This window comes from Colias eurytheme, chromosome 5 (assembly GCF_061535395.1).
Source record: "Colias eurytheme isolate Ceu_HAF_F1 chromosome 5, ilColEury1 Martin Lab GWU primary, whole genome shotgun sequence".
Lineage (NCBI taxonomy): Eukaryota > Metazoa > Arthropoda > Insecta > Lepidoptera > Pieridae > Colias > Colias eurytheme.
In genome coordinates this window covers 2,109,696-2,129,414 of record NC_142984.1, presented here as the reverse complement: position 1 = coordinate 2,129,414, position 19,719 = coordinate 2,109,696, and the positions used below count along the sequence as shown (strand labels likewise).

At 32.1% G+C, this 19,719-nt stretch overlaps 2 protein-coding genes across 5 annotated transcripts; one reads left to right on the top strand and one right to left on the bottom strand.

The window, feature by feature from the left end:
• The first annotated feature begins 2,098 nt into the window (after positions 1-2,098).
• Positions 2,099-13,879, top strand: LOC149908317 (leucine-rich melanocyte differentiation-associated protein-like). 4 transcript variants are annotated; one of them, XM_090101732.1, is made up of 6 exons: positions 2,099-2,251; positions 10,821-10,940; positions 11,021-11,161; positions 11,410-11,520; positions 11,953-12,102; positions 12,539-13,879. In XM_090101732.1, exons 1-6 carry the CDS (start codon positions 2,226-2,228, stop codon positions 12,777-12,779), a joined length of 789 nt encoding a protein of 262 aa, XP_089957858.1. In that variant the 5' UTR covers positions 2,099-2,225; the 3' UTR covers positions 12,780-13,879. The 4 variants fall into 4 exon arrangements, with proteins under 4 accessions (XP_089957858.1, XP_089957860.1, XP_089957859.1 ...); XM_090101734.1 differs by having other exon boundaries at positions 2,118-2,255; XM_090101733.1 differs by having other exon boundaries at positions 2,133-2,292.
• A 71-nt stretch (positions 13,880-13,950) lies between these two features.
• Positions 13,951-19,309, bottom strand: LOC149908316 (immunomodulatory peroxidase-like). The gene is made up of 12 exons (XM_090101737.1): positions 18,587-19,309; positions 17,929-18,172; positions 17,486-17,691; positions 16,958-17,131; positions 16,450-16,643; positions 15,937-16,138; positions 15,580-15,777; positions 15,190-15,373; positions 14,814-15,041; positions 14,672-14,735; positions 14,399-14,597; positions 13,951-14,220 (listed from the first exon to the last, which is right to left on the bottom strand). Exons 1-12 carry the CDS (start codon positions 18,780-18,782, stop codon positions 14,024-14,026), a joined length of 2,286 nt encoding a protein of 761 aa, XP_089957863.1. The 5' UTR covers positions 18,783-19,309; the 3' UTR covers positions 13,951-14,023.
• Positions 19,310-19,719: the final 410 nt, after the last annotated feature.

The following is a 19,719-nucleotide window of genomic DNA, read 5'->3' as shown; positions in this document are numbered from 1 at the left end:
ATAGGTTGTATCATCACACGAAGACCAACAGGAGCGGAGATACGCGGGTGAAACCGCGGAGCACAGCTAGTCTTATATATAAAAATGAATCGCAAAATGTGTTGGTAAGCGCATAACTCGAGAACGGCTGAACCGATTTCGATAATTCTTTTTTTAATTATATTCCTTGAAGTACGAGGATGGTTTTTATGTAGAGAAAACGTAAATATGTACCACGGGCGAAGCCGGGGCGGACCGCTAGTTTATAATATAAGAAAGGATAAGGATAAATTAGTAAGGATACCTCATGTAATTTAACGCTTCATATACCAATCGTGATGTAAATCAATAAAAGTAAAGGTTATTAGCAAATTAACATTAAATTTATTGTTCGTTAATTACCTAATTGTATGTTCGTACATACACTTCGAGCATATAAAGCAATTTTGTTACAAAGTAACAATCAAATTTGTTTTGTATTTTTGCAAATAGTTAAGTAGGTAGTTAGGTAGTTAAAATAAATATATACTTACCTAAAATCATCTAAAGACTATTAGAACCTTAGATCATTAATAAGAACACGGGATAAAATTAAAATGTAGCTCTCATTGATAGCGTAAATTATATGAAAAGATAAGGCTATAGGCATTTAGGTATTATGTAGTAGGTTCATAATAACTCAATGGCTATAGGTAACATTAGTGCTAAGTAGCCAGTAGGTAGGTATTTATTAGTGTCCGACCGAAGGTTCGGTTTCGGTTTCGGTTTCGGCCGAGTTTCGGCCAAAAATCAAGTTTCGGCCGCAGTTTCGGTTTCGGCCAGAATCAGCCGAAACTTTTACCGAAACCGAAACTTATTTCGCAAGTTCAGTGAACTTAGTTCACACACGTTCACGCTCGCCTAACTTCGTTTTCCTCGGCAACGCTTTGACGGACGCTGTCAAAGCGTTGGTCGACCCATGTAAGCGTCTTGGTTGACCCCAAGAAGCTTATATCTAATACACTGAAGATTGCACTATGACCATTAACTTGTAACAAGAAAATATGACGTTGAATGACGCCTGTATGTTTTTTTATCCCTTTCACACCTAACTTGGCAAGTGGGTGTGAAAGGGATAAAAAAATACAGGCGTCATTCAAGGCCATATTTTCTTGTTACAAGTTAATGTTAATACTGAAATCTCCAGTGTATTAGATATAAGCTTTTTGACCCCAAGAAGCTTGACCCACGCTGGTGGAAACAATTTTTGATTATCTATGTTGAGATTGGAACTGGGTGTAATAATAATTAATATTATTTTTATATAAGAGGTACCTAAAAGAGACTGATTATTCTTCTAAGTACAAATACCAATCCAAAGTATTAAAGACTCTAATAAAGAGAAAGATCTCAAAATACTAATACTTAGTATTTAAAGCAGTAACAATTACTGATTTTACTGAGAACTTAATTTGAAAAAATAATAAAAATAAAAATTGTTATTATTAATATTTTAAACATATTATTTTTTTATTTTATATTAAATAAATGATTACAACATACTGTGTTTTCATTCCACGCCCTAATTAAGGCAAAATAATAGGTAAAATGCACCAAGGTTCAGTATTTTTAGAAATTTCATACTTGACCACGTGAGTTTCGGTTTCGGTTTCGGTTTCGGCCGAAACTGAAGCCACGGCCGAACATTCGGTTTCGGTTTCGGTTTCGGCCTGGAAACCAGTTTCGGTCGGACACTAGTATTTATATATTATAAAAACTTAATAATTGATTATTTTTGCAATAATTATACTTACAATGAATAAACTACACTATCTTTTGTAGCTAGGTTCCACCTACAAATGAGGATTGAATTAAGGTAGAAAATATATGTATTGGAGTAAATTACCGACTTTATTAAAAGGCTTTATCTAAAAATTTTAGTCGTAATACTGTGATTGACTCACTTATTGTTCTCATAATTATTTAATTTAAAAATTAATTGATCTTTATTATTACGACTTACTATGCGAGTTACACAACCTTAGTTTCAGCGGCTAGAAAAACCAGCCAAGTGGCTTTGCAATGATTGATTTCGTACAATATGTTAATTGCTACGATTCAATAAATAAACGGAACAATGCAGGTCACTAACTTTTCGATAAACGCGTTATCTACCCTTGTTGTAGCTTCAGTTTGATAAATACATTCGTGTAGACACGAATTCTGTGGTGTTGATAAACATATTAATATTATGTGCTAGTGTCAAAATGGTTGATGTGAATACTGAAAATTTGTAAGTTAGTTCTTCTGGAAATTCTGAAAGATACAATTTAGGTACACTTGTATTATAATACCGGTTATTTATATAAATTTAAGTACTGGTTACAATATTATTGTCTTTAATATAGGTAAGTAGTTAGATTGAGAAGTGATAGAAGTTTTGAACAAGAGAGTAGGTGGTTAACTTGAACTAAGATAATTTTTACAACACTTAGGTACAGTATGTATTATTAAATTAATAATCTTTTGACTTTATAATTATATGTATTAGAAATTGTAATTTATAAACACCAAAAATTAAAGTAAACGTTGTAGTTTTGAATGAAGTAAACGTTCTTTCGAATGAAATTGGTAGGATAATTAATTATTATTAAGAAAATTATCGATAGGTATGGTCATTGGTCATACAAGATCGGTACTTTGATGGCTCTCACTTGACAGAACCTTTTTTACGAAACCCGGTAAGGACACAATAAAGAAGTGATAGATCATGATAAATTACAATTTGTTTGATACTAGCCGATCGTCCCGGCTCCAAAGAGAAAAGAAAATAGGTACATAAAAGCAGCTTAATACTGCCTATGACATTCATTGATATAATAATTTGTAAGTTCGATTCCGTAGATCCAGATATGACACAGATTAACTACATTAACAAAATTGATTAAAATACTATGTGATAGTGTTTTCTATTGTTTGATTACACGCGAGTTTAATTATATTGACTAAAGTCCGGTCGCGGAGCAGGAAGAATTTCGTACATTAACCTGTTATTACCTGTCTCTGTCACTCCCTTGTAAAAATAATGTGTCTTGCTCGCACAGGTGCAATGACCGCCGTCCTTAGGGATTGTAAACCTTTAACATGAGAGCGTAAGGTTTGTGTTTGCTTGATTGGTGTCAGGTGTTCAATTATGATTTTGTGAATTCAAAATTTATAAGAATAAACCTCAAATTCTTTATGTCCAATCAAAATCCGCCTAAGGCGAAATCGCTTGTTAGACTAACGTATTTCTGTAATATTATTGTACATAGTAAATTATTTTTTTGAAAAATAAGGTCATAAAGAAGTTTCACTTCTTATGTGTGTACACGCACACTTTTTTTTATATAATATATCGTGGTTATTGAAAAAGTTAAAATGTAACTAACTAATAAGTATTGTAAATGAATAAAGGACATTTATTTAATAAATTAGTAAAAACATTTTCTCCTCCAAATATTTCATGTAAACTGCACTTCATTCAAAAATGTTTGTGACCACTGTCAGTAGGTAAAGAGGTCATTGTACGTTTGTACGAAATTCTTTCTGCTCCGCGACCGGACTTTAGTCGGGAGTCGTGACCACGCTCGCAGCAAAGTGTGCGAACCTCAGGTGCGAACCGTCGGGATAGTGATATAATGAATAAATCGCGTTTAAAATCTTGAATTTTTACTAAGGGATAGTCGAAGGGGATAGTACTTATTACATCTTTATCTAAATTAAGACAGCATTCTTATTTTACTCTACTACAGTGCGACACAAAAGAGATGAAAATAAATGAGGGCGCCACCGTCGCTCATATAGCAACACTGATACTGCGACGCAAGCGATCTTGATACTATAGAATAAAAATCCAAAAATCTATATAATATAATCTAAAATAAATACCGCGATTTAAACCGTTATAATTGTTTCATTGTAGCAATAGTGTAATTTAAGACAAAAATACATTAGTATTTTAATTGACCTACCTAGGTCAAATTTTACTTAAATGTATTTGGAATTAGTTATTTTATAAAAATCGGTCAAGTGTTTAGACTGCAGAGGCACACATAGAATCAAACATACAAACAAACAAGCATACATGCAGCTCAAATACATTACCCTCTTTCTGGGTCCGTCGGGTAGAAAAAAACAAGGCGATTTGAAAACCACATATTTTTATTTTTTTTTTGTAGATAAATTTTGTACATTAATATAATTCATCAAAATCTAAATATTCTACTCCTTCAAAGGACTGATCATCACTCTGTTTCGAAGTACTGGCAAGAGGGTACGGGGCATCTTCAGTATCTGTAAATATGATACAGTAAATATGATTTTTTTTCTTATGGTTTGATTGATTAATAGATAGATAGCTGTATGAAAACAGTTATCACTATACTATGTAGTAAAATCTAAACTAGGTACTTTATTTGAGGCTGGTTGGATTGGATATAACTTCTTGACTCAAATTGTGCTGGTCGCACTATAAAAACTAGTTTTTGTTTACATACAAATAACCTCAAATTAAATTGCGAAAACGTAATAATCGCCATACATACATACATTAAACACTCGTTACTAATGGAATATTCTATTTTACGTAGTACTGAGCAAAAATAAATGGAATCTCACCGGTATATTCTGCTGTACGTTTGTAAACGTTTTCCAAATCAGTCAATAAATTTCCAGCTTGAAATTCGGACAAACACCGAATAAAAACTTTATACACCACATCACGGACACCGCTACGTTTAACCTTTTTCATGATGTCTCCTTTTTTATTTAAATTTCTTGTTCTAAATAACAATTTTATCTCAATAATTCTCCACTTCACGAAAAAAACAACAAATTTTTATTCAACTTGACAGCTACATTGCCAATTCAGGGTTGCCAGGTAATGAAAAACGAATTAGTTCCAAAATAATTAATTTCATCTCTTTTATGTCGTACTATATAGGTAAACCAGAATCTGATGGCAATTAGGGAAATCAAAATTTTGAGTGTGCAACCCTAGGGAAAATAGACTGAACGATCTTGATACTGCTTATTTTTTATTTTGTCCTCAATATCATTAGTCACATTACATAAGTGGACAATACTGTACTTAATAATGAGATATCCACTTAATATTATGAAGGTACATACTTACATGTATAATATACAATTATACATATTACTTTTATACAGGTAATACATATTATTATTTACACATACCTATATTTGTATATTCATTACCAGTATGCCATGTGAAAATATCGATACTATAATGATAATGTAGATCAAAACTGCTTATAATTTTTTATAAAATGAAATAAAAATAAAATAAAATTATGTTTATTTTCGTAAGTATTAACAGATACACACATTATAAAACTGACTTGGACAGCTTGGACTTGACGAATAGCCGTATTGGAAACTCCTGTAATAAGTTTACATAAAATTATATTCTAATCAACAAACAATATTATACCTAGTTACCTACATATAATATTTTTTAATTTACGGTTTAAGACATTTATTTCTCAAAAAGATTACATTTGAATCACTTACAGAGAAATAATAATATAAATTATAAACATTTTTGCTCGCTTAACGTTGTACGTAGTAAGTAGTTTGTTAACACAAATAGAATACATCCAACAATAATAACAAAAAAATGGGCGGTAATTTTTATAAACATAATTTCAGACTACCCCAACGACATTCTAAAGATATAAGGCTTGTGTTCTAGGTAAAGATATGCTATTTTCATGAGATATAAAATTAGTTTAATTTTTGTTAACACTTTGTTTTTACTAAATATATAATATGTAATTTAATAGTAAAAGTATAATTTATAGGTTTTATTTATGTTTATTTTTTATATTTATTTATATATATTTTTTTATTATAATTATTTAGTCTAAAAGATGTTTCTTTAGCAATTTCTTGAAATTAGTTATCGATTTGGCTTCTTTAATATTTTTAGGCAATTTATTATACAATTGAACTCCTTCGAATAAGATACTCTTTTTCCCGTAACTTGTCCTGGTACAGGGCAGGGCTATATTGTTTGCGCGCCGAGTCATACGGTTTGTGTGTTGTATATTGGTGGAAAAGTTAATTAGAGAATGAACATTTTTAGTCAAGATTTTTTTTATTAACAGACATATATTAAATTGATAAGTTTGAGCCAGATTCATGAGCCGAGTTTTTTTGTATATGAGTGACGTGGGTGTTCGAGATTTATATTGAAATAAAGTTTTTATAATTTTATTTTGTGTTATTTGCAATTTTTTCAAATTTGTTGCTGATCCTGAACCCCAAACCTCGATTAGATAGTCAATATGTGACTTGACTAGGCTATTATAAATTGAATACCGCACTTTTTGTGGTAGACAACGAGCAATAGGTCGTAGCACGCCTATCAACGAAGTAAGTTTTTTACGTACTTTTTCGATGTGGGCTTTCCACGTGAGTTGTTTATCGAGAAGGAGACCGAGATATTTTTCTTCGTTTACTTTTTTTATCGTTACTCCGTTTATGGACAATGGATTGTAGGAGCCTATTTTCTTATTTTTTGCGGTAAAAATGATGTAATTGGTTTTGGAGGCGTTTATCGTAAGTAAATTTGATTGAAACCATCTGTTTAATATGTTAAGATCTTTTTGGGCTTGATTTACTACAATATCAATAGAATTACCATAGTAGAACAAGCATGTGTCATCAGCATATAAAGTAATATCTCCGGTTAATCCTATTTCGTGAACGTTATTAATATAGATAAGGAAAAATAGGGGGCCCAAAAGGGAGCCTTGAGGAACGCCACAGCTAATAGGTCTTTCTTTGCTATATTGATCATTAATTTTTACGACTTGATACCGATTTTTAAGGTATGATCGAAATATGTCATAAGCTAATCCGGTTATTCCCGCATTTCTTAATTTCAGTAGTAAAATTTCGTGGCTTACGGTATCGAAAGCTTTCTTAAGATCGACGAATACTCCAAGAGCTACCTTTCTACGGTCTATGTTGAGTCTGACATTAGTGATAAGATCCACCGTTGCTGCAATAGTATTAGATTTTTCTCTGAATCCGTATTGTTTATTAAAGAAAAATTTATTAGACGTGAGAAAACCGTTTAAACGGGAGTGCAAAATTTTTTCAAATATTTTTGACAAAGCTGGTAGAACTGATATTGGACGGTAATTACTGGGATCTAGTTTAGAGCCAGATTTATGAATGGGAATTACTGAGGCTACTTTGAGGGAGTCCGGAAAATAACCTTCTCTTAGGCATTTATTTATTATTTTCACCAAGTTATTCACTAATAAATCTTTTATATTTTTTATTACCCGAATGCTTATTCCATCCACACCTATAGCAGTATTTTTACGGAGACTATTTATTATTTTTAAAACTTCATTTTCAGTTGTTGGTTCTAATTTAGACAAGTTATTTGCAGAATTTGAGGGGCTTTTAAGTATTATTTTAATGTTTCTATGAAATTCTTTAGGAATGTCGTTGGCTAGTTGAACGCCTACGGTGGAAAAATAATCGTTAAAATATTCACAAATTTCATTGACGTTAGTTAATTGCCCAGAGTTAGTTGTAAGTTTCGTAATCACCGAATCTTTAGCCTTATTATTACATAATTTATAAATCAACTGCCACATTTTTGCAGGATCACTCTGACAATTGCTAAAACTTTTAATATAGAATTGACGTTTCGCCGATTGAATTTTGCTGAATACGAGATTTCTTTGTTTAACAAAAACTTCTTTCAGTCGTTCGTTACCAGGAGTTTGTTTCAGGTTGTACCACAGTTGGTTTCTGTGATTTATACTCTCAATCAGATCTTTATTTATCCAGTCTTTACTTGGTGGGTTTAAAAATTTTGTTCTTGTTATTTTATTATTGTTGATAGCGGCTGTCAGAGTCGTTTCAAATTGCTTGTAATCAAGGAATTCTTCTTTCGAAAATATGTTTTTGATAGTTTCATATAAGCTTGTGTAATTGATTGATTGGTATTGAACTCGTTTTAAAGCCTCTCGTTTGTGTCTATTCAACTCCTAATATATTTGTTTATGGTCAGAAAGTGAAGATTCAATAATAGAAAGCTGAAAGGTGTCATTGTGTAGATTAGTAAGAACATGATCCAGGATGGACTTTGAAGATGACATATCTCGCGTACAGTATTCAATACTAATTTTATTTAGTATTTTCATATTATTTTCTTTTCATATTAGTTTATATTCTTTTATTGATTGGTCGTTGCTCAGTAAATTTAGGTTAAAATCACCAAATACAAATACACGTTTTCTTTTCGTTAGATGTTGACTAAAATTTTCAAGAAATTTTTGAGTATTTGCTGCTGGCTGTTTGTATATAACTCCAATATCTAGGGAAAGTGAGTTCAGATGTACCCATAGAAAATGATTACCATCTTCAAACTGTTCCTCAAGAAATTCATGTTTTAGGCTATCATGGACATAAATAGAGACTCCTCCTCCTCTCAGTTTAGTTCTGTAATTATAGTAGTGCGAATATCCGGGTAATTGTAATCTTTTCGCCTGGTCTTCATCCTTAATCCATGTCTCCGTCAGCACTATCAAATGAACAACAGCTTGGAAAGATTCGACAATACATCTTAATTCATCTATTTTACCTATTTTTACTATACTTCTGACATTGGCGTAAAGAAACTTTATGGATTTGGTGTGAACTATAATGTCGTCGTAATTTTGACAGAGTTTGTATGTGATATTATTATTTTTAACCTCGGAATTTGCTGGATTTTCATTCGTATTTAGTTTTTTGGAAAGTTTTTTAAAATTGTGGGTATTCCTTTAATGTATTTGATGGTTAGATTTTTTTCTCCGTTTTCTGTACGCAATCGCAGTTCTTCTTGCACATTTATCATATATTGTTTCTGGATTGGTGTCTGGTCCCAATAGATTTTAATTTTGCCATCTTTAATTATTGATTTTTTTATCAGTATAGATTTTGCAATCTCTTGTGAAGAAAAACAGACTTTTATAGGACGTAGTTTATTTTCATCAAATTTTCCAAGGCGAAAGATTTTTACTGGTGCAGGACACTGTGGATTTATTTGAGATATAATTTTCATCACTTCGCATCTATCAAGCTCTCTCTTCTTCTGCAAATCTTCCATCTTTGATTCCGTAATTCCAACAATTATTATGTTTTTACTGCGTTCCAGTCTGTCTTGTACTTCATTTATAATGTTAGTTGAAGAACCCATTAAATTTGAACCTTCTGTATTTATGGATGACGATTGAAAATTTTGTAGAAGACAAACGTCATTTTCCAATTTAGTTACTTTCTGTTGGGTATCACCCACATTACTCGTTAAATTCTCTATTTGGATTTTCAGGTATTGGTTTTCAAGAGCTAGTCCGTCTGTTGTCGTTTTGATATCTGCAAGTTGATCTTTAATTGATGAAATATCATTTTTAATTGACTGAATACTATCTGTTTGCAATTTGCCAAAGTTATTCAATATATCAAGCATTTCCATTTTAAAATCTTTAAATTGCGATGCAAATTCATCTTCAGGCATTTTTCTCTTTCGTATTGATACATTTTTTTGTTCATATTCTGCTTCTTTAAAAGAAGATAAATTTGGCTGAGAGCTGCTACCCGCGATACTCAATGTACTTTTTGGTGAACGTAAAATACTCATTTTCGTAGAATTCAGCAAACTTAGTAATAAGATAACGCAAAAAATATAGCACACAATATTTATCGCTTCGCTCTTGCGGTATGCGCTAAGCTTTACTGCGGTGATGTATCGCACGGAGACAGCAGGACAAAGAAAGATGCAGTTTACGCAGTCCGTCTTGCTCACTACACTTATATTTTTGTTCACAGTTTGTTGACGGAAATTACACCATATTCTATTTGATTAAGATTTTAAATGGCTTGACACTTTTTTATTAAATTATAAGATTCACGTAAACACGTCTGTACTCAACGCGAGTCAGCGAGCGAAAAAAGTATAATTTAAAGTATCAAAACGGGTAAGTCCAATTTAACAATAAAATCTTCATAATTGAAAATTGTGATGTGTTTGACCCTTCTTCATCGAATGTTTTTCTATACACATTATAAACAACACCTCTTGCTTGTGATCGCAACGGCTTTTTCGACATTTTCGAAGATTTTATAGGACAAAATCCTAAAATTATTCATCAACTGCAAAAAAGACAAATAATTTGACAACCAATTTGATAGTTGTCAAATAAGTTGCCACATAAAAATCTTTTATTTCTTAAATATAAATATGCCATCAGATTCTGGTAGACCTATACCTTGTATGATATCCGCGAAGGGGGCTGGTGACCTGTACCTCAGACTTCTATTTAGTCTATTTCAGGCACCAGTTTCTCATAACGCTATCCTCTACTGTACTTTGTGTAGTTTAATTAAGTTTTGTAACGTTTTAATGTTGTGAGAACCAAATAAAGATGATTTATTATTATTTATTATTATTATACTCTGTGGTCGAATGGTGAATTTGATGAATGATAAGAATTTCTCTGTGATGATGGCTTTTGAATGATTTGACAATTGAGCATTTGCCAGTTGACTAATGACTGGTGACATGGATGGATTTGACTTTTGTGATTTCTATGTTGAGTGTTGACGTATCTTAATTCATAAAAAAAGTTTGTTTTGATTTAAAATAGCCTATTGGCCTAAAGGTAATATTGACCTACAAGATAAATAACTTTGAAAGGGGCATAGTAGTGGTAGTAAATAGTAGGTGTACCAAGCGATGCGACCCACAAAACTGTTGAACTATTAAAACTAAAACAAACATTATTTCACAGTATTTTCAGTGTTCCTACGAACCAGGATGAAGGTATAATAGCTGTGGATATCTCTAGCAACGTTCTGGTAGATTCTGTTACAGCTATGCCTCAAACATCGATAACTTCCGACTTAATAGAGTAAGTTTAATTATTCATTTTTCAAAACTTTGTTTAGATATTAATATATTCATTATGTTATTTTATGTTTTTTACTGTAGTGTTGATGATGGTAGTGCTGAAGAAGAGGAAACAACAAAGTTAACTTTGGCTTATGAGAGATTATATGAAGTACCAAGAACCATTGTTGAGAAGTTTTCAAACTACATCCAATATTTAGATATAAGTCACAATAAAATCACGTAAGTTGTGTTTATTTGTATATAGCTCATGTAAAAAAGTTTTTAACAATAAACCGAGTACCTATGTACTTTAGTTAAATTTAAATTTGTTTTTATACCATGCCAACAGTTCAAACTTTGATTATTTAGAGCATGTATCCTAAATGTGTGGTCTTGATATTGTGAATATACTTGGGTAACAAGATCTCGATTTTCATATACTTAGATTTATTGTTTGAAGAATATAGATTTTTTTGTTTTCATTTTAGAAATCTGGATCCACTAGTCCACTTCAAACACCTCACATCACTGATAGCTGATGATAATCCCATTACGGACACCAGCTTTTTACCGCCATTGCCTAAATTACAGTTATTATGGTATGGAAATATTCTGATTTGTTTTCCTTAAAATTTTTAAGAATTGCCTATACTAGATATATTCTTCTGTAAATATTGTAGTTAAATTTAAATTAATCTTGTTGCCTTTGAATTTCCTTCTTTTGTTTTTTGGATTTGTTGTTAAATAATAATTAATACTCACTAGCTTTCCGCCCGCAGCTTCGCCCGCTTTGACTAAAACCTAATTAATTATATACTAAAACCTTCCTCGAGAATCACTCTATCTATTAAAAAAACCACATCAAAATCCGTTGCGGAGTTTTAAAGGCTTAAGCATTCATAGGGATATAGGGACAGAGAAAGCAACTTAGTTTTATACTATGTACACTCAATGGATTAACTATAAATTGTGTAATTATTATTTTGCCTATTTTTTTAATTGTGTAACTTTTTAAAATAATTTAATTTCAGGTTAAATTATTGTAAAATAGCATCCTTGTACCCTTGGGTGGGTAAGCTAAAGGAATCATGCCCCAATTTACAATATTTATCACTAATGGGCAACCCTGCTGCCCCTAGCTACTTTAATGGAGGCACTTTTTATGAATACTTGCAGTACAGGTAATATATTTTGATTATATTATTATTTATTATCTAAATGATCACTTTTATATGAAAACACAAAAGTTTTGTATTTGCAACGAAGTCTTTAACATGTAAAATTTTTAGATGCCTTGTAATGACCTAAAAAATTTCCCTTACATTTTCTTGATTTTAAACGTGTCAAAGAACTATGCTAGATGAGATTGATTCTATAATATGTATAAATTTTCTTTTCTAAACTACACAATTAATTAAACTAAGGGCCGATTTTTCAATGCTTGGATAAAACTTATCCGTCCAATAAAGTATTACACGATAATATTAAATTGTCACGTAAACTGTCAAATACGGGCAATTAGAATACGTTTTTAAAATGGTAGTTTTATACATTATTTGACGAATAATCAGACCTATGTCATTATTATTACTTAATTTAATCCACTATTTCTTACAGACTCTTCATAATATCCCAATTCTCTTCCCTATACCACTTGGACGACAGAAAGGTCACAGAAGACCAAAGGGAAGAAGCTCAAAGGCTATACAAACGTCCATTCTTACAAAGAATAGCGAGCCCCAACTCAAGTGGTATAACACAACTCATGACCAGGTCAGTGTCATGGAACTCGCTTCAGAATAGATTGACGTCAATATGGAATAAGGATAAGCAAGATGCAAGGAATTTGTTAATCTAAATATAATCATATATTGTCTTAGTAATGGAATACGAAATTGTTGTTTTTTATAGTATTTCTTTTTTATGGCAACTCCAATTGAGGGATTCTGCCGTGTGTGAAATAAGAAATCTTTGTCTAATGTTACATGTTAATAAGTAGAAGAATCTTTTTCATTCGTTAAGAATAAGCTGTTATCCCTTCCCTACTAATATTATAAATGCGAAAGTAACTCTGTTTGTCTGTCTGTTACGCTTTCCCGCTGAAAGCTCTCAACCTATTTTGGTGAAATTTGGCACAGACAATCTTTAGACCCTGAGAGAGAACATAGGCTATCATTTATCAAAACAACACGCGAGCGAAGCCGCGGGCGGAAGCTAGTATTGAATAGAAATTAAAAAGGTGTTCAGAATTTAAAGCTTCATCGAATTTACCTGACCTTATGTTAAGAATATAAAAGTTTTGTAATTGATGTTATGAATTGAATGTTACTGTTTTGATTAGAAAGTTACTGTAAGTTGAATATTAATTATTGTTAACATCATATTAGGCTTAGGCCGCACTACGGCTAAACCGCCGCGATTTTTAAACGGGATTATGTGTTTCAAGGAAACAAATAAAAGCGACCTGAAGTGTGGTTTGTTCTCGAGACTGATTTTAAAAGCGTGGATTGCTACAAAATGCCCGCGGGTAAAAACTGTCAAAAAACGTCAACATTTAAATGTAGTGTGTCTATCTCAGGCGTATTTGCGGTTACAAGGACTAACACCTCGCAGAAAAAAAACCGTAGTGCAGCTACAGCCTTATTGTACATATATTTTGAATTCTCATTCATAAGCATAACCATAAACTGTTTATGGGTTTTAGGCACATCTAGACATATACATAGTCGTTAATCAAAAACATTTAAGCAATAATTTTAATGTTAGAATTTAGTAGTTAAAACATAGATTATGCCATAAAGTGTAGTTTTCTATAATCTATGGTCTTATGCTAAAATTGTGTCTTCCAATTTAAAATTCTAAACTTTGACGGGTACGAATTACTGTTATCTCTTTCGAATTTTGTAGTATTTAATGTTGTTACTATACAGGTTTCAAATAAATCATAATAAAATACAACAGCATTTTATTCAGAACCACTCTTAGTATTATGAGATTTTCTAAAAATAAATTAGTCTTCTAAATTAACAAAATATATTATATTATTAACAATTATAACATTATCTTTATAATAACAGATATGGTATTCTATTAATATTAAACTTAATCATAAAGTTCAAATTTAGGCCTCTTCCATGCCGTCAGATCCACAACGGGTATATTATCATAATCATCACAACTGTATTTGGGATTGTATACAGATTCTGCTTCAAATGCCTTTCTTTGAATATATTTCACTTCCTCCGTGTTGTCGCAAATTAGACGAGCCATCGATGCCTTTTTAATTTCTTTTAGTTGATCTGTAAAGATAATAAAAATGATAATTTTTAGGTTCTTGATGAAACAGTATTAACAATGACACTCTTTTATAACACAGGTCCCAAAATAGTTCCTTGCGTCACCCCCATCACAATTTCTATTGTTTCTTCTTATATTTTTAAAATACATTACATAGAAAAACAACAATACGATATCTACCTGGTGTAAAAGAATGCGGCATTTCACTGTTATCATAAAAATATCGATCTCCGATACGAGTTCTGTAGAACTGCTCAGCGACAATGCATTGAAACGTATAACCTAAAACGGAACCTTGTACGTCCTTTTCCATAGCACCTCCAACGAATAAATCTATATCGTCAACACACTCATACAATTGAGCAAGTGCGTTAATTCTCTGGAAATATTTAAATAAAATTTAAGTTGTGATAAATACGATGTATGGAACAAAATAGTATTTGTGTTACTTACATCTTGAGATATTTCGCCAATTAAATCTTGGAATGTCGTCGCTCTTTTTAGTCCACATGTTTCCCTATAACATTTCTTTTAGTTAAGTAAAAAGTTAAAATGTATATTTACTACTATTTTATCTCCGATATAATATGCTTACCTATAGTCATTATAAGAAGCGATCCCATGATCTCTGCCTCTCTGTATATCCATAGCAATAAGGTCTAACCCCCATTTGTTGTGCGATTTAAAGAGTAAGTTCGTCAATTCTCCAGTAACATATGGATCAGATTCTGCTGCTCTATGTGTTACTAAACCTCGTACAATATCATCAAACGAATCTTTGGAAGCTTCTACAAGACTTGGGTTGAAAAAGTAGTCACTTATCCTGTGAAAATTGTTCCAAATTTGTTTATATTGGTCATAGATCTTATAGACCTGCTTGATAATAATCTTCTGATAATGCTTCTTTCCTATAACTTTTTTTATAATTATTATTATTTACTTTTTAAACTTCAGATCTATTAAATACTCACTTATACAAATACGCTGCTTGGTATGACGCGGGACAAGCCATAAAGGAATCTGGTATCATTGTGTGAAGGAATCTAAATGCGCCAGCTCCAAATCCGTTGATGATTCCAGGGTTGACATCTTCATTGTAGTCTCGACTGTAGAGAGATGATGGTGCGATGCGGTAGTATCTTAGATAATTCTCGCCTAGAATTCATATTTGCGATATTAATTACAAGATGACTTACTTTTGCAACCGACGATATTGCTAGAAAATATTTGAAATACGTAATTATACCTAAATCATTAATATTGCTTATTTGTTAAACTTGCAATATCTTACCTTCTGACTATTAAGCTAATTTGTAACTTTTATCATTTCACGACTAACTATTATAAAACAAAATTCTTACCGAAGTTACAAGGCAGCCATTCCTGGTACGTAATATGTTGTATTTCGGCAATTACAACTCTTCTAGCCTCCTGATAAATTTTCTCATCCGACCACAGTGGGTTCAATGTACCCAGTATATCAGCGACGCGGTTATGCTCTCTTAACAGTAATGTGTGTAAAACTGCTAAAGTTGGCGTTTGGTTGATTCGGTCATCGCCTGAAAAATAGTGCTTTCGGTTATGAGGTGTTTCGTATTATCATAATAATTTTTTTTTTTGTTTAATTTGGAACATCCTTTTTCGAAATGTTTGATATGGCCATAGAAATGGTACAAAAATTATCATCATGAAATCTTAAAAAAGTCTATGTTGCTTACCTGCTAAATAACAAGGTTCCGACATATTTCTCAAGTCACAAGTACCTGCTTTATCATCAACAGATGGCAGGAAGCCCTTCTTACATGAGTTCCTTGTCTCCTCTTTGAGTCTTCCACCACATTTGGTTCGTAGTTTTGACGCTAGCTTATTATCTGATCCGTATATTACTGACCCGTCTAGGTAACTAGTCACTGTATTCATCTATATTGATTTGGAGTCAGGTTTTATGGTTAGTTGTCGTAACTTATTTATTAATGAATATTCAGAGTTGTATTTACAGTCGCATACAGATGTGAGTTGCATTTCTTGTGCAATATTAAAGTATCAATGAAATGACATTAGTAAATCTACTAAATTAATCTTCTAATAATATTTAACCAAGAAGTAATCTATTCTATTAGGAGTATTTTAATTTAAATCAAGAACCCACTAATGTAGAAAATTATTATATTATGATCAACGTTCATAAAAGTTAAATGCATCAAAAGTCCCATTTTACCAAACATTGTTACCTGCTCAGCATGGCCCAAGCTGCAGTCATCTATCGGGGCAGTAACGCTCCTCACAAAGTTCAGGCATTTAATACCATAGTACTGGTAGAAGGGATCATCATCAGGTACGCATATGGGTATGCACTTTTCGTTGAGCAAATCTTGAGGTAGAACATCTTGGCCGTTGCCGAGGCAGCACTGGATTCCACCTTCGTCTAACAATGTGTATGTAAATCCGATAAGATCGAGAAAAATTTTATTTAAACACACGACTTTCTTAATAGATACTATCAGATGTGCTTAAAGGGAATTTATTCAAAGCAATAACTTTAATAAATTGCACCAACTTGGTATATTTGATTTACAACTTGTCCAATAACTTGTTAGCAATCATAAGTTGAAAGTACTTATTTCAGCTCACCTTTTCAGATTACACTTATTGCAGATGATGACTTCGTTAACTAGACGACCTGATTGTATTTCTTGAACATTTTCTACGTGTACCATTATCTTTTTCCAATTTTTTTACCTGTTACATCCATGACCTTAGACATCAGGTCATGCGTGATGAACTGTCCCCACTGCATGTTGAGGTATGTGAACACATGGCTAGCTATCGGGCGGTCGGTGAACAGCCTGGTTGAGAGAACACGAGGGTTGGGCAACGGCCGACCGCTCTTAGCTACCGGCATTGCGTAGATTCCTGGATAAATCTGGCATTTGTATAAACTGGTATAAATATATTTCTAACATTGATCCGATGCTGTTAAACATAGATGCTGTATGAAACATGATGTTATGGACATAGTTTCAGTAATTTTTAATTGCTATTTCTAATTCCTATTCGTGATGTCATTTGCTCCATCGTCGTGATGGTTGCAAAACCATGTAAATTCAAATATGTATATTGCTATATTATTATTATATTTGCTCGTAAATGGTCATTAGGGGTGTTAGCATGTCTACACGAATTTTATTTCATATTGAATCACACATAAGACCCTAGTTAGCATCTAATGCCATAAACATAATATTATTTCTAGACGGAAAACATTACCATCAGCATATCTCGGTGTAGCTATTCGCGTGAACGGCGCACCTCGTCTACCCCAGGAGGGATGCTGCTTGTTATTGCAAGTGCCATCAATGCTACGGTACTTGTCATTGCAGCAGACAGGGCTAAAGGGCTTGCAGAATGTTTCTTTGGGACGAATGACGTGATGCTCCAAGTAGGAGAGAAATGTGTTCGGAGTTACGTTAGAGCTGAAAATAAATATTTTGAAGTAATGCTGCCTGTTTTGGAGTTACGAATACTCTTACAATGCTTACAGAATATTTTGAGATTAGAATATAATTTAATAAAATCTAGATGTTTCAATTACTAGTCAGGTCGTCTTTAATTATAAGGGTTATATTATTACGTCATCAAATATTTTTTATTCTTTTTTTTTTTTTCATTTCTTAGTATATTGATTAAAAATTTTGGTAAAGTGAAATTACCCCGAGCACATCTTCATTTGCAACAACTTCGTCGCTTTAATCAATTCGTTGGACGTCTCGGATGCCTTCTTCATATCATGTGGCAGTTCAGTGTAGAAGAAATGCAGTAGCGATGGAGAATACGACTCTAAAGTGATACCATTCTTGACTAGTTGGTTTCCCCGCTTTGCAGCTGTCTTCGCTAAATCCCGACCGCATCGCAGGCACTCGGAAACCAGGTCTGATGTTATGGGGCCTTCGTTTTCTGAAGGATTATAAATGAGAGCATATAAAGTTTATGAATTGACCTTCAACTTCGGTCCTGTGTCTATTTCAATGAAGTACACGACCGAAGACGACAGAAAGTGCTGTTAGTTTTTATTTAGATTTATGAAGACAGGTCAGGAAGGAAAAGTTACACCTTTTTATAATTATTATACAGAACTACGGCAATGCTGCTGGTATGATAACCAGATTAAGACCCAAACTAGATACCTACATCTACAAGATATATAAAATTATTGAAGTATATTTTATTGTAACTTGTTACATGTTACTCGTAGATTCGCTCATTACCAAAAACACGTAAGATTATTTTCTGTATGTATGTGTGCCATAGACAACATTCAAATTGAAACGGATATTTTCTCTATGTTCTGCACTCTATGTAACCACCTACCTTCAGAACTAGACGTGAACAGTTCCTTTAGTTTCAAAGTAGTGCTGGCCAATAAGGGACACACTTCACACACATCTGCGAACACGTCGTCAAGCAAACCCTCTAAACCACAGTTTATACAACCACTGACACTGGCACAGAAGAAAAGAAACCCAATCGTGCAATTAAAAAATAAAAATGTTCGAATCGATTTCATTTTTGCACAGATAATAAAAAAAACGTCTCAAAGGTACAATTTACATGACAATATTTTTACGAATTTTCTTTTCGAAGAAATACAAAATTATTTTGTTTGTTTTATTTTATTGATATTCGAAATAAAAGCTGTTGATAATATGCGACTGTGTTATGGTATTAAAATGTTTGTTGTGTTCAAAAGCAATGGAGTTGCATCTTATCGAGTCACGTATTCCTATTGCGATAATTACAAGAAATTTACATGTCCATGGCATCACCTGCTCTTTCCCAATCCTTTATCTTTGATTATTATTTATCTGATTCAGTGTTTCACACAATACCATTATATTGTTGACATAATAATTTAATAACCATAATATTATTTAATGTCGTCTTTATTGAGATATTACAAAAAAACTAACATTTTCGATATTATATTTTTGAAATAAGGTACCTAAGTAATTTAGCATATAACTATGGTACTTAAAAATAAAGAAAATAAAAAGCAATTAGTTACCAAAATAACATTTATTTCAAGAAAAACAATGGCACTTGGACAATGACAATTTTATTCTGTTGTAATGCAAGATGCAAGTAAATTAAAACTAAATAAAAGAGAGCACTAACTACCATAAAATTATGCAAATAGGTATTTTTTGTTTTTTATGTAATGTTGATCGTGGACTTAATGGACGTTAATATAAATTATAAGTGAAGGCACTTACTCATAAATAGCATATTTTTAACACGCTTTTATTATAAGCTTTACCTGTATTTAAACGATTCCTATAGTACACTTTAAATGGACAGATTTAATTCGAACTTTTACACTCATCAAGGATCTGTGAAAATGAAAATACAATAATTTCATGAGTGCTTGTTTTTAGTTTTTTGTTAAATGTTAAATTAATTATTTAAATTAATTAATGATTAAATAAAAATGCTTGCCTCATCTT